The following is a 14,960-nucleotide window of genomic DNA, read 5'->3' on the forward strand; positions in this document are numbered from 1 at the left end:
GTGCGCAGCACGGTAGATGGTGTTATATAGTCAAGAGAGTTGCCGGGAAGTCAAAGCGAGGCCGGGCGGTAATATCAGGTTTGCGGGGGGCTTTTGACCGTTTATCAGGTCATTCATAACGCGCTTGCCACCAGCGCCGCTGCCGCCTTGCTCTAAGCGTGCGATCGAATCGTTCGACGTTCATACGTGACATGATTCGCATTCATTATCGGGCTTCTGTCTCAACTGCTTCTCGCGATGGCGTGGTTGACTTGCTCTTATTGTTGTATTAGTTGTTGGAGGGAGATACGTTCTTATCCATGTTGTGCACTTGTGCTTCTTGGGTGTGTTTTTAGAAATGGAAGATTTTATGCTTCATCAAAGGAACACGTGGTTGGTAATTTTAGACCTGCGGTAAAATCGAATCGAGATAATTAATTCAATCAAAAAATAATCACTCTCGTATTTCAAGCTGCCAGCGCTGAGCGTATATCATTTTCCACGTGCAATGTAAAACTCACCCTTAATATCCGCAAATTGAGGCTCATTACAGCGAGAACATGAATCCATCTCTTATTTTCAACCGCACAGTTATAACGTGTAACTTCAATCTATATCGCACTGCAGGTACACCAAACAGTGACGTAATCCGCTGGAAAAAATTAGGACCAAGTTCGCTCTCCTATATATCGTGACTCTCTTGCGTGAGTTTCGCCAATTCCGGCATGTATCAAATCGATTATTTCGATGTGCCGCAGTGTACACGAGTCTCGCGCGGGTGTATTTTCAACTTTATAAATCCAGCGCAACCTCTATAAGTAGCACAAGCGCGCCAACGCAGTTCTATCCATTTTTCAGTCGCGGCACAGACCGGAACTTCCACCCCCCCCCCCCCCCGAAATAATTCATCCGTTAATCCCTTGGAAACAAGCAACGGCGGAGATCCTATAAGCGCAAACGCTCCGCAAAAACCAACAGCAGAGCAGCATGAATAATTTCCTATATCCGCAGCAGCAGCAGCGGCGCTTAGTATTTCGTCTCTTCGCTCGCAACTATAATTAATGCGATTATTCTTTCGGCCTCTCTCTCTCTCTCTCTCTCTCTCTCTCTCTCTCTCTCAAGAGACTGAGTGCGCAAAGCAACCACCGGCGCCTCGCCTGCGAGAGCAGTTATATTACGGGCCGATGTAATAACATTTCTCGGCTGCGGGTGTAAGGAAGCGCATCAAAGCCGGAGGAAGCAATTAATACGTCGTTTAAGCCCGAGCTTCTGCCATTGTACTGCTCTTCGTCTCTCTCTCTCTCTCTCTCTCTCTCTCTCTCTCTCTCTCTCTCTCTCTCTCTCTCGTCTCGGCGATAGTTGCCGCTACTTAACTACTCGGCGGTGATACCGTTACCTTGATTGCCGCGAATTAACTCTTAATGTTATTGGCCCAATTAACGGAGCGCGCACGCGGGGCAAATTTGAATTGCGCTTCGGAGACGCGTGTAGTTGTTGGAACGCAGCTTCTCGAAGCAACAAAGAACAAAACAATGGCGATATTGGGATATGCACACAGAGTCTTGCCAAGTGGCAGCGGCTGTGAAAAAAAGTTTAATATCAGCCGCTCATTGTTCGGCAGCAGCAGTGTGTTTCGTTTACTTTTCATTCGTCCCTTTCGGCTGTACTGCAACGTGCTCCTCTTGTGTGCACACGACGAGAAGCTGTGGCCCGAGAGCCTTCATTCAATGCATCAATTGCCATCGGAAGCTCTACTACGCTGCACCGGTGGGAGAGAAAGAGTGGCTTGAGTACAACAAAAACACGAGGGTATCAAAGGTAAACAGACGCATTATCAAAGCGTGCGAGGACTAATGACGCGCGGAGAGTCGTTGAGGGAAAGTATAAACGCTTTAATTGGACGAGGAGTTTTTCGGACGCCTGTGTATATAGCTCTGCTGCTGGGTATTATTTCAGAAAGTTCGCAGGCGAATGGAGCGTCAGTCATCGTTACCTGCTACTGTCTCAACTTCTCTTAAGTGAAATTTAGTACACAAACTTTAGGGGCTACTACTGCGCGCCATTTACATCGACGTCAAACTATCAATAATTAACCATTCATCAGGAATTCCGTGCGTATAGTTAAGTGGGAATCGAGTTCGCTGGACTGAAAATATTGAAAATTCCAATTGCGCTGTGCTTATTTGTTTGTGAGGGAAAAAAAGGAAGAAGAATGCGCCAAAAGCTGCGTTGAAATCCCGGCCATACTTCACATACTGTGTGCTGCGCACAAAAACGCATTGTATCCCCCCCGAAAAGCCCAAACGAATCATACGCGTTGCTTTTGAAAATCCTACAAATTCCACGACGGCAGAGCTGCGCGGCAGCGGATAGAAGAGCGGTCTCATCCATCGAAACGAGCAACAAACAAAAAAAAAAAGAAAAAAACGCGCGCACGGACAAAAAAAGCGTCAGCGCGGAAAAAAAGAGTAGCAGCAGTGCAGAGCGAAAGTCGAAGCGGCAGAAATAAAAGGACGAAACAAGAATAGCCAATTTGAGCCAATAATTGGAATCCTAATGAATACAGCACGATCAGTCAGCCGTGTATACCACTGCAGACGGTCCCCCGGGTTGAAGCGAAAGAGAGGCACAGCGAGAGAGAGGGAAAAAGAGTCGTCGTCGCACACGCAGCGATCGACGGATGCACGACTCTCTGGCACAAAGAATTTATTGGCTCCCTCTCGCGTGGCTGCTGTGATTCAGGGCTGGCGACAAAGGAGGCGCAGAAAATAATGTCGTCGTCGCAAGGATGAAAGGTGAGGATAATGCGGAGCTGAGAATTAGCGAATGAATGGCGGTGAAGCTTTGGATCACTGGGAAAGCTTTGTGGGACACGCTGAGTTGTGAGTATACCTAAGTCATAAATAAATATCGTGAAAATGTTTAAATAAACGTAATCGCGAGCGTAAGCAACTTTGCAATTCATAACGCCAGTTTTACAGTGATTAACCCATTTACGCCGGGAAGCCGGGAAGCCTGGGGGAGTAGGTGAATTTAAAAAAAGGATTAAACTCCCGACCCCGTGGGAAAGTGCGAAAAAAAATGGTCGTTAAAGTTTTCAATTAAAATGGATGATGATGCTCAGTGCCGTACAAAAGCGAGAGTTGGTAAAGAAGCCCTTTGTAATTGACCTAGTTTCAAAGGCCCTTCAATGATTCAAAGCATGAAAATGTGTGTCGGTTTTTAAAAGCTGTTTTCTCTGGAAAAAGAAAAACGATTCCTTTACGTAAAATTTAACGACATCATACTTGGTCGAAAATGAAGTTCGAGTTGCCGATTGAAAGGACTTTTGAAGAGTTTCGAAATAATATCCGTTTTTACTCGATTGATAAATTTGAGCGAACGAGTTAGCCCCAGCACAGCGTTTGATTGCAATATTAACCGCAAATTAGTTTTGAATAAACGCGCGCATGGAAATAGAGCGAAAATCGATGCATATTAATTCAAACGTTATTAGGTAATTACTCGTTTCGCTACATTAAATTCGACACGCATGGAAAGACCAAAAGTATCTCGTATCTTTCCACGCGAAAACAAGTCGAATAAACCAAGTACGGCAAATCTAAAATACAAAGACGTGCCCAAGAGGCACAGCAGCAGCAGCGCGTGTAGCAGCACGCGTTACGAGAATCAGGAAGAAAGGATATCGGATTTAGACGAGGGACCAACCATGCAAACTAAGCCCGAGGCTTGTGAATCGCCGGTGATTGGGACGCGCGGGCGGGCGACAAACATCCGGAGGAGTGCACGGCGCCGCGCGGTATGTATAGGTACACCCCCAATTCCCATATGGCGAGGTGAGGAGGCCCGGCATATACAGTCGTGTTATTGCGGGGTCATGCCGTCGTCGATATGCGAAATTGCAAATTCGAGCGCATCTGCTATCGGGGGAATATAAGTTGAAGCTGGAGGACTCTCTCTTCTTTTTTACTCTATTTACCGGGCCTCCAGAGAAATACGATGAGTGTATGTGGTAGGATCTCTTCGTATGCCGGTTTTCCATATGTGTACGTGTCGTTTTATTATTAGAAATATCGAATATGAGATGTGATTTATGCAACGCTGTGTAATTATTTTCTGTGGGTATAATTCGAAATGTATGTTCGCTGTGCGAATCAATTTGGCGATAGTGACTTGCTGAATGATTAATTTACGCGTTGGAATTTAACGGTAAGTGATGGATCGATTTATCGGAGAAAGCTACGTATAGTATACGCATTTGTTTTACCGAATTAGAATTTATGAATAATGGACGATCGCCTAATTGGCCATGCATTAGAAGCCAGTTTATATTCGGGAATCGAGAGAGAAATCTATTTTTGCTCTCTCGGTGTATGCATGCGATGCTGATCTACATTCAACGGTATACAATATCGCTGTCATAATATTGACCGACTTAATACATCCCGTATTTGCTTAACGCGGCACTTTGCAGACATCGATCGCTCCAATTACCGATAAGTACGTCCGCCTAGTTCGTTCGGTTCGATGTACCATAGCAACAGCTCTCGTCGAAATTAATCCTCCGAGAAAAAGGGGTCAACGAAATAAAAACATCTCCCTCCTCCCCCTTCTGTCCATATCACAAGATCTACGGCCGACCGGACCCTTATAAATATAGCTGCACACATCAGCTCGACGCATGAACTTTTTCATTAACGAAATCCAATAACTCAAAAGCGAACAATGGCGCATTATCATTCACCAGCTCTCGACGCTATACACGTACATGTATTACACACACACACACAAAGCGTTCGTCCAGCTCCTTTCGCAACAGCTGCCCGGCCGAGAGTTTCGTTAACCGCGGACATTCGAGATTTACGCTGGTGCGGTGCGCCGAGTCGAGGATTGATCGGCCGAGGCTGATGCAGGTCCAGCTGATTATCTGGAAAAGGAAGAGAGAAATTGGCCCACATCGAGCCAGCTATATACACGCGCGCAGGGATGAAGCCGCGCGCTGCATTCGTCTTCCTCTAATTAACCGGGCGAGGTTGAACGAGAAGAAGGATACTTTGCTTCTCGTCGTCTTGGCCCTTTTACAATTCTCGAGTTTCTCCCTCCTTTTGCGGCTGTATGGATTGCGGGACGGAAGAAGACATTTTTAATCAAGAGGAAAATGAGCAGGCGTTTCATTGGCTTCGTCCGCGGTGGAGAACGAGTATCGAGTCTCATTTTTCTTGGGAGAGGATTTCGTGTTCCGAGTACAGTATGGTATATGTGAGGGTCGATCCGTTGTTTTCGGACTAATCTTGATCAGGGTGACTTGATGAAGAAGCTAAGAATCCGAAGAACTATTTCCATCGCACTAGGCTCCTCGTATCAACTGCGAACAATGCGGAAAAGCTTCTTTGTTCCGAGAGAGATACACGAGCAGCAGCATCGAAATCAATTTCCTCGCACTCGGCCGCGTCTTCATCTACATATTTCTAATTTGCTCGACCTAGCCCATCTCCAGCCATTTTAATCTCCCCTCGATTCATCTCCTAAGTCCCGGCGTTCACTGTCTCTCTCTGCTCTACTCTTGGGCTAAAGCCTGGTTCCGGCGCATCGAAGCGTTATTACGAGGACGTTGGCCGACTCGCCGTCGTTCTCTCGAACTTGCGAGAGAGATCTCGGAATTAAACCGGTTACACCGCCGGAAACGCATAGCTTCTTCATATATCCTGATTTAAATTGGGTCGGCCTCCTACTGCAAGCTCCCGAGGCCACTTTTGCGCGAGACTCGCGTGGCTTAATTTCCACCTTTCACGAGAACCGATGCTTATACGGCCGCTATGCTGGAGATCGGATTTTCGGTAAAATTTTCAGAGAAAGCGAGTATATCTCTCTCGACTGGGGGGCTCTTTATAGTTTCAAGACGAGATTTCAATTAATCTCTATAGTTGGCCCGGATGCGCCCAGCCACCTACTGGGTGATAAGGGATTCTTCGGTTTTTCGCGAGCGAGGAGGAGAACCAGTGGCGCATACCAATGAGAAAGAGAGAATGCGCCCGATTTCTCTCCACTGCCTGGATTCGTATGGTTTATGAATAGACGAGGATTTTCGGGAATAGCGAGTTTAATGAATCTTTATCAAGGGTTTTCGAAGAATTCCGCGATGAATTTCAAAGGAATACTCGAAGCTTCTCAAAACTCCATAAAGCAACAGTCCCGAAGCAAGTTCGCAATCCTGTAGAGAAGCCGCGCGAACGTATCGCGTTGAAATTAACGCCATTAGCTCTTCGGATGTGTGCGCGCGTATACAGCGCCCAGTCGTTATATTGGCTCCGGTAAATGACTAAGTGTCGCGCGCGGCGCTGGCGAAATTATGCAAATGGAAATTTTAATTATCGTTATTTATACGAACCCTCACGCACACATGCACGTATTCTCGATTATATTTGCACAGCAGACTGGGACTGCTCGAGTTATTTTTACGCGACGTTTGCACAGTGTCTACAGAGAGGGAGAGAACGCGAACTCTCGCGAAACAATGGAAAGCCGTCGATTTATTTTACAACGCTTTATTAATGCCCTGGTCGTTTGTTTACGGATCCGATGAATATCTCGTTTAAACAGGAAACGAGATCGATTTACGAGATATTCCAGGCCGTTTTTAATGGCTTTTTTTCGAATTCTTTTTCTCTTTCACTCGGTTATATGACGTACTTTCGAGCTTAATTTCCGTGAAAGCTCGAAGCGTTTTCGCGTGTCTCTCTTTATGAACTGCGCGACGATGATTTTCCCCGTCGAAACAAAAAGTGGGCAAATACGCAGTCGCGGAGAGAGAGAGAGAGAGAGAGAGAGAGAGAGAGAGAGAGAGAGAGAGAGAGAGAGAGAGAGAGAGAGAGAGAGAGAGAGAGAGCGATAATAATCAGCAGAGCGAGAAACGCAACCCTTTAGAACTGCGTAATGACTGTTTCATCACGTCCTCTCACCGGTAGTAAATTATCAGCGATACACGTGCACAAATACACACACACAGAGCCGCGTGATACCAAGAAATGGTAAAGTTAGCGCGCGAGTAGTAAAGGGTCGTGTTCCCGTCGCAACTTGCTCTCGTGTTCGTGCGCGCTGTACTACTGCCCCTTGTTAATTATGATGTATAAGCTGCGCGACAGAAGGAACAAGCCTGCGTGGAATTGAGAAATGGTTCTGCGTGTGTACCGAGTAGCCGCGGGTATAATTGCGAGTTCTGCAATTATCGTTATCAAAAAGCAATTTCCCGATAAAAATCCTTATACGCGGCACTGTAACTTCCCGTTAGCTGAGAGAAAACCAGCAGCAGAGCAGACTCGAGAGAGAGAGAGAGAGAGAGAGAGAGAGAGAGAGAGAGAGCGAGAGACAATACACGCAGCGTCGAAAAGGACGGGGCCGCGTAGGAGGAAGTAGCCGCAAGTTGCGGGCTTAGCCGGACGCAGTTTGCCGCATCCGGTTAACTAGTCCCATTAAGTGGGCTGCTTTTCCCCACTTCTCCACTCTCAGTTTCGGTAGTTAAAAGTTAACCCCCTCTTCCCCCCTTGTAGCGTTGCAGCCCAGCTTCCGCGTACTTTTCCCTCTCGTGGTTTTCTTGGAGCAGCGCGAGCAGAGTTTGCCGAGAGGAGAGATCCTTCAGCGAAGCTCGACAAAAGCCGCGAACTATACACGGACGACTAGCTACTAGTTAGATCAGCCGAAAGGGGGAGTGAGAGACTTGGAGAGTTCGTGAGCCCCGACGCGGAATTTCGGATTCGGTAATGCGGCGGAGACGTGTAGGGAACGTGGAGCAATCAGCATATTCGGAAACTTGGGTCTGTGTGAGCGATGCACAGCTGCGAGGACATTTCGAACGGTGTGATGATATCCGTCGTCGTTTTGGCTCTAAAAAGTATCGCTGGAATTTCCTGTAGGTGCGGCTCGTAATGAAGCCAAATTTTAATCAGCAGGGCTGTATACGAGTGCAAGCATATAATGGAGCTTTTTACGGACATCTGCATGGGATTATCGTAAAATCGAGGATAGTACATACTGATGGTATAGTGCAGCTCTCGATTTACACGATTCATGCCTTCCTAAAAGCCATATAAATGCAAATCCGTCAGTCGGACGCGCTAACTTCGCTCGGCGGCGGCGATGAAAATTTATTAACCATCCTCTGCGAATTAAAGCGTTAAAGGTATATGCTTAAAGTTTCGTATATCTGGATCAATCGAGTCTTTTAATACGCGATTTTACTATTGGTTCTAAAATCAAATGTACCGCGCTGCGTTTATACGAGTATTCTCTGTACGGCCATTGTATATTAGATTATGCGCGCCGGGGAAACAGCGCTTAATGGCAAATACTAATTGGAAATTCATTAAGTTAGTTTGCCGCATTAAGTCAGTTAGCCTATTTAGAGGACTAGTCAAACTGGAACTCTGCGTTGTATACAGTTATAAACTCGATTTGGCTCGCAATAACACATTGTGCCTGACGAACCCAATGCCGAAATATTTTAACGTTCAATAGTCGTCTTCAAATGCCAATATCATACGGTATACCGAATCCCAGCATATAGAGATCCGTGCAAACACACGGGGACTGTACAATGAAACAATAGTAATCGATCGCTTACCTGGACAACGGGCTGCTGATGATGTAGTGCGTGTAGTAGAATATACTGGCCATGGAGACGAGCAACAGGGCGGCGACGCACCTCTTGACCGTGGCCTGTTTGACGACGTAGCGTGGTGCAATGGCGCCGAGCAGCGGCACCACCGCATCGCCCGTCGTCAGCTTCATCGCGAAGCTAACCGCCCACCAATCGGACTTTCTTCTTCTCCACTCCAGCCCGATCTCTTCACTCTCTTCTTCTTCTTTCTCTCATTCACACTCCCGCGAGAAAAATGCACGCCGAGTACAACAATATATCCTCTTCGACTGTGTTATTTACATTTGTACAGGCATATCGAGTTCCTGTCAGTGTGAGTCCGCGAAACTAGGAGCCCTGACGGCGCTGCAGTCGTCTCTTCCCGATGACGCTACTGGCTACGGCACGTAATCGTCTCGGCGCCACTTGTTGCGTTCGCGATTTGAGGACGAAACTGGCGCCATTGTTTTCCAGAATAAGCTGCAGTGGTCCTCGTTCCTGCGAGTCCATCTCGGTATCCCTTAACCCATCTGCTGCTGCCAGCTCTCGGCGTTCTCGGCTCTCTCGCTATCTTCTGCTGTCTCTTGTCGCGCGCGGTATTAGCAGCTACGAGCTTTTCGTCTTCATCGCTGCTCTATTTGAAATTTCGGCTCGCTAGGATTCCTTGTTCCCGGGAAATTGAACCAGCGGAGAAGAAATATCGTGTGTAGAGTGAGAGAAGAGGTAGTTTCACGGAGGAACCATTTGTTAAAGCTTCTTCTCGTGTCCTGCAGCTGTTCTCGGTAAATTTCTTCGGGCGAATTTACTTCGCTCCCTTCCCTGTCAATTAGGGGAAACGGGGGGCGTGTATATAATCTCGAGACTTTTCTCGGGCGCGCGAAAACAATTCAGACGTTATCCGGTTTCGCGAAAGGGAAGATGGGCTTGTTGCTGCTGGCTTGCTTGCTTCTTCTGATGTTGACGGCTGCTGATGCTTCCTCGGAAATACGGCTGCTGTTGCCGCCGTTGGACCATAGCTGATATCCGCTTACCTCTACAACAAGCGATAAGGAAAGTCATATTAAATTCTTGGTGTGGTATAGGTGCTGCTTATTCTCTATTAGGAGCTTTTATTGTTGTGATAATTGACAGGTGTAAGGAGGAGTAGACGGCTTATCGAATGAAACAATTTGAGGATTGGGCAGGTTCACGGATACGCTGGTGGTAAGTTAACACTAATTAGCTTTAATAATACTTTCAATTCTCGATGAACTGCATCAGATATAAATTCTTAACAGTACAGATTGTTTTATTCATAATCATGATAGTTCATCCATCAATCCATCTATCATCAACTCAACCCAGCGTCGTCTCATTAAATCACTCGCGAAACTCGATACTCCTAACCGAATTAGACCGAGAGAGTCATTCAAATCATAACGTTTCATCGGAGAGTCGTGGAGCGTTACTCAAATTGCATAACCTCCTCCCAGCCATTCTCGAAGCCAAGTCGAGCGCGCAACAATGTAAAAACATTGCCGACCTCGACCCGAGAGCGCCAGGCCTCCCCTCCTCTTCCTCCTTCTTCTTCTTCTCCGGAGAGGAAACGGCGCATGAAGCAAAAAAAAATAAATAAAAGAAGGAAAGGGAGCGCGCGAGGTCTGAACTGAAAAAAAGGAGCGGATAATGGAGGCGAGGCTCTAAAAGAAAGGGAGCAAAAGGAGTAGGCCAAGTTGCGCGCGGAGAGGAACATGCGGTAGGTCTCTCTCTTTCTACCCGCGCGCGCGCGACCGTAATTTCTCTCTCGTCGCGCGCACAGTTCTCTCTCTTTCAAGGGATTATGGAGAAATTTTTCTTACGATGATACTTTTTTGCCGGGCGCGAAGAAGCTGAAATGAAATGTAATGAGACGAAACGAGATGGTAGATTAAATTCGCGAAAGTATAAATTCATGGGATTTCGGTGTGGATGTGACGAGGGAGGCTGTTAGAGAATTTCGCGATCGTTTGTAGAAAGTTTCGCGCTCTCTATTTCTCTGCGAGAAAAATTCTAACGAAATCTCGCTTTACAATTCGCCCTCTGCTGATAATACAATCCTGGCAACATTCTTCTTAATCTCTCTTTTCGCCGCGTTATACCTATACACACACTACTGCGCAAAAATTAGCAGCAGCCTTGCTTTTACTCGGCTTTATCGCAAAGCATAAAACCCGGTTAATATTTTAAAAGCATGCTCTCAGGGCTTATCAAATCTCGCCAGAGAGAAAAAAAATCACAGCCAAAAAGGTCGCACATCTACTTGCACTGCGCGTCTACTTCTTCAGCAATTCCATTCCGCGAATTGAAAAATCCAGTCGCTACCGGAGCGATAAAATCAGGAGAAAAGCCGACCTATACGACGACGTCGCGCGACCTGCCAATTGCCCGTTACTCTATGTAGCAGTAGCATCTTCCTCGAGGGAGCTGACCCGACGTTTCGCGAAGTCGGGAAATATTGATATCACGCGCGCCGGCGATTACGTCAAGAAGTACCTTATACATCGCAGGAGAAGAGGAAGAAAAAAGGAAGTGAGAAAGTAGTCAAGTGTCGTAAAGCGTGTATATAGCATACGTGAGTAGAGAGCAGCGAAGTTTAATTACATGCGGAGGATAATATTTTTCTTACCCCGACGGAGTTCACGGAGAGAGAACCGACCTTAAACGTGTGCGTATGTGTGTGGATGGAAGACGTCGAACAGCATGATCTTACAGGTGCGAGAAGGGCTTCCGGGCGAGGTCGTTATATTTTCGCGCTGCGGAACTAATTGCGGACGGCCGAGAGAGGGACTTGATTGCTGTTGTTTCTTGGGGGTGATATATTTTTGTACGGATTGGGGCGTATTTTTGGGGAGAAGTTACGAGATGAGAAGCTAGTGACTGTAGAGCTCTATCGATTGGGGTAATGAAACTGTATAACGTCAATAGTTTCATCGTTTGTAAAAATAAAAAAAAATACAAATTCAATTGACACATTCGATGAATAAATGTGACGAATTTATCTTTCGACCAAATGTACCGACGTATTTACAATTAATTAAAATAAACTTTAATTAAAATCTCGCACAAATGTCCACCCAGCGTTCGAGAACAAAAATGATTAAAATAAATATTTCAACTAAAACCCTTTTCACGCCTGCAAACAGCGACGAATATTAAATTCTCAAAAATCCGCGGGCGTAAAAGCCAACCCCAAAAAACAATTTCGGACCCCCTTTCTTCTCGATATCTGGCATCGTCAGCGTTCGCTCGGCTCTCTCCGTAGTAGGCCGAAATAGAAAAATCGTGAACCTTGGCAATTTCAAGTGAAGGAAGTGAAAATCGATAAAAGGGTATATAAAAGGCGCGAGGGAGACGCTCAAACGGATCCAATTTCATCAAGGCAAAGGTAGTAGAGCCTCCCTCTCCACCACTCTATCCCACTCTCCTTTATCATACTCGTCCCAGACGCATATTTACAAGCATTTCGTTGCACTTCAATGGCATTTTAATCTGCCAAATGCACTGTGTGTGTGTGTGTGTGTCTCTTCCCTTTGCCGGGGCTCTCCACAGGAATGAAATTGCTATTCGCGAATACTCGTCGCCATAATCTCTCAGATCAGGGCCACTGCATCGAGTTTTAAATCCAGCGATCGGTCGTTTTTTCTTCCGCCCCTACGAGTTTTCATAACCGGACAAAGATACCGCTCGAAATTTCAGAGAGGATTTCGTATGCGAAGCGAGATTATACTACGGAAAAAAATTGAAGTCGTAGAAACGTATTTATACGTGTATAGTTTCGTTTGATGAGATTTGATGTACTTTTGAACAAACCGCGTCCTTTTGAGGTTTTCATATTTATATGCATTTGCGTAGAATCAGCTTTCGATACGCGAATCGAACGAAATGGCTTTTTGCGGCAAAGAGACGCAAAATGCCGTGTGCGGTCGTTGCGCAGCTTTTTTTCCTGTGTAGTAAGAGCCGCCGGTGCATAAACTACCAGTACGCGAGAATCGCGTGTAATCAATAACTGCACCCTTTGGCCGGAACCGGCAGATCAACTTACTTATGGGTTTGCTCGTAATCGGAACGTTACCAAAGCTCTACTGTCATATGGTACTATACGGCTCTAGATGTATGATTATTTCAGTACAGAGGCTGTGACTACACGTACAGTACGATATTAACTTTTATTTTCCCTAATTATTTTACGCAGGACGTAAATACCTAATCCATAAATTCAATCTTCACGAACAAATCACTCATCGTCCCCTAAAAGTGACCCTCCAATATAACCCTCCCCCGCGTACTAAAATCCGACAAAAACACGCATTCACAGAGTACTGCCGTGAGTTTTATACGCGTAATCTAAAAGCGAAATCGCTCGAAACGATCGCCATACGCATACATACCAGCTCCAACGACGTCCTTATCAATTTTGCAAATACCCCTCATCCCAACGCACACAATTCCCTTTCTCCTAGACGACGACGAAGCGGCAGCATCTGCGCGCGTCAACAAGCTGGAAAATACTCTTCACTCCTCTCTCTCTCTCTCTCTCTCTCTCTCTCTCTCTCTCTCTCTCTTTCTCTCTCTCTCTCTCTCTGGGCAAAAATAACGGCATAAAAATCCAGCTCAGCGTGAGAGCTTATCTCTTTCTCGTTTTTCCTTTCTTTCCTACTCTTCGCGCCGCCGACGAGAGTCGAGAGAGAAAACACCCACGCAGTGGAATGACCCTGTGTGTGCAGGCACTCGAAGGGCCGAGAGGAAACAAAGGGATACAGCTGAACGCGACGCGTAAATATATGAAAGACGCTGCGTGTTGTTTGTTTGATTGTATCACTCTCTTTCTCTCTCGTTCGATTTAGCATCAGTCGGTCGGTGTGTTTTAAGAGGATAAAATCATCGGTTATACTCCAGGGCTTGGGCTATCATCGAGCTGAAAAAAAACCGTTATTTCTGATTACAGAGGCTGTGTTTATCCAGTCGCGTGTTTGTTCACGATGCTGTATACTTTCGGCTGAAAAAGAGAGTTTCAAGTTTAAATTTATAAAACACAGCGGTACACCAAAGTAATTTACTCTCCTCACACCCGGCGGCCGACGAAAAAGAAAAAGCTTTTAAAAAATCACGACCCTATGCAAATTATCCGAATGTTAGCCTTCAATTTCTCCCGAAAGCTTTTGATCGCCGCCATAAAACCACAAATGCGGAGCACTACCCTCGCGCGAGCAGGTAAACGAATAAAGCCTGTGCACGTACGCAAACTACAGGGGGAAAAAATATATATCCCTCGAAAAACGGGGACAAAAGCGAGCGCGTCGGGGGGTGAAAGTGAAAAATCGGCGGGGAGCGGGAGGAATCGAGTATAAATAAACTTTTACGACGCTGGCAGAGAGCGCGGCGTCGCGTTCGCGAAGAGTAATAATATGAAAATCCGGCCGCAACGTTCGAGTGGCGAACGAGAAAAACAACTCGTAAATAAGCCCGAATCGCAAAAAGGGTCGCTGCTGGCGCTCGAAAGCGAATAAAAGGGTTGAAACGCGTCGAATTTTCGGATGTGTGTGTGGGGGAGGAATACGAATTTTTTGAAAAAAAGAGAGAGCAAGGAAAAAGGGAGATTTGATTTTGTATGGCGCGAAAAATCACGAGCGACGCACCTGCTGTTTTATTTGCTAGAGAGTAAGTATGAGAGACTTACTCCTGGATCGTTGGCTTGTTTCGTTCGATTGACGCGCTGTTGTGGACTCGTTACTCACGGCTATTATCCACTCGATTAGCATTAAATTGTTATCCTGTTGAGCGTCGAGTGCTGCAGTTGTCGAATAGGAAATTACGTGTCTCTGAAGACTCTCAAGCCTATGTGTAAACACGACGACGACTTGGTAAAATATTCACCGTTTGGCTGTTTTATTTATTCCTTCGTTCTCCTGATTCAATAACCGACGCGGAATTTAATCTGCGGTCTTTCGATAAAAGCGCCGCGTTTTTGGCAAATTGCTTTCGCAAAAAACCATTTCACACCGGACAGCAGTCAGCAGCTAGCTGAAAAAGAGACGTCGATCGATTTTTCCTTCAACTCGTGCCTTTTCATCTTGTCGCTCTTTCCGCCGCGTCAATTATCGGCTATTTCGATCAAACGTTTTCAATCATACCTTCCAAGCGTCCAATTACGGCGCATCTGATTACGCGAACACACTCTTAGCAGATGGAATCACGTGTCAGTGGCGTGTATAGGTGTGTCGAGTGAAAATTTGAACTTTCACTGCCCCATCGTCGAATTAATTTTTAATCAGAGCCACAGCTTCGTTAACCCAGCTTCGTTTTGTAAAAGCACCCTTACGTGCAGATACAC

General features: G+C 46.1%; 1 protein-coding gene across 2 annotated transcripts in view; it reads right to left on the reverse strand.

Moving 5' to 3' along the window:
* The window catches only part of LOC100120347 (bifunctional heparan sulfate N-deacetylase/N-sulfotransferase), a 106,867-nt gene that overhangs the window by 59,492 nt on the left and 32,415 nt on the right, over window positions 1-14,960 (reverse strand). For both annotated transcript variants that reach the window (XM_031924711.2, XM_001603946.5), the window contains exon 2: window positions 8,597-9,644. In XM_031924711.2, coding sequence (XP_031780571.1) covers window positions 8,597-8,763 — 167 coding nt within the window. In that variant the 5' untranslated portion in view covers window positions 8,764-9,644. The remainder of the gene's footprint in view (window positions 1-8,596; window positions 9,645-14,960) is intronic.

This window comes from Nasonia vitripennis, chromosome 2, assembly GCF_009193385.2.
Source record: "Nasonia vitripennis strain AsymCx chromosome 2, Nvit_psr_1.1, whole genome shotgun sequence".
In the NCBI taxonomy this organism is placed as follows: domain Eukaryota; kingdom Metazoa; phylum Arthropoda; class Insecta; order Hymenoptera; family Pteromalidae; genus Nasonia; species Nasonia vitripennis.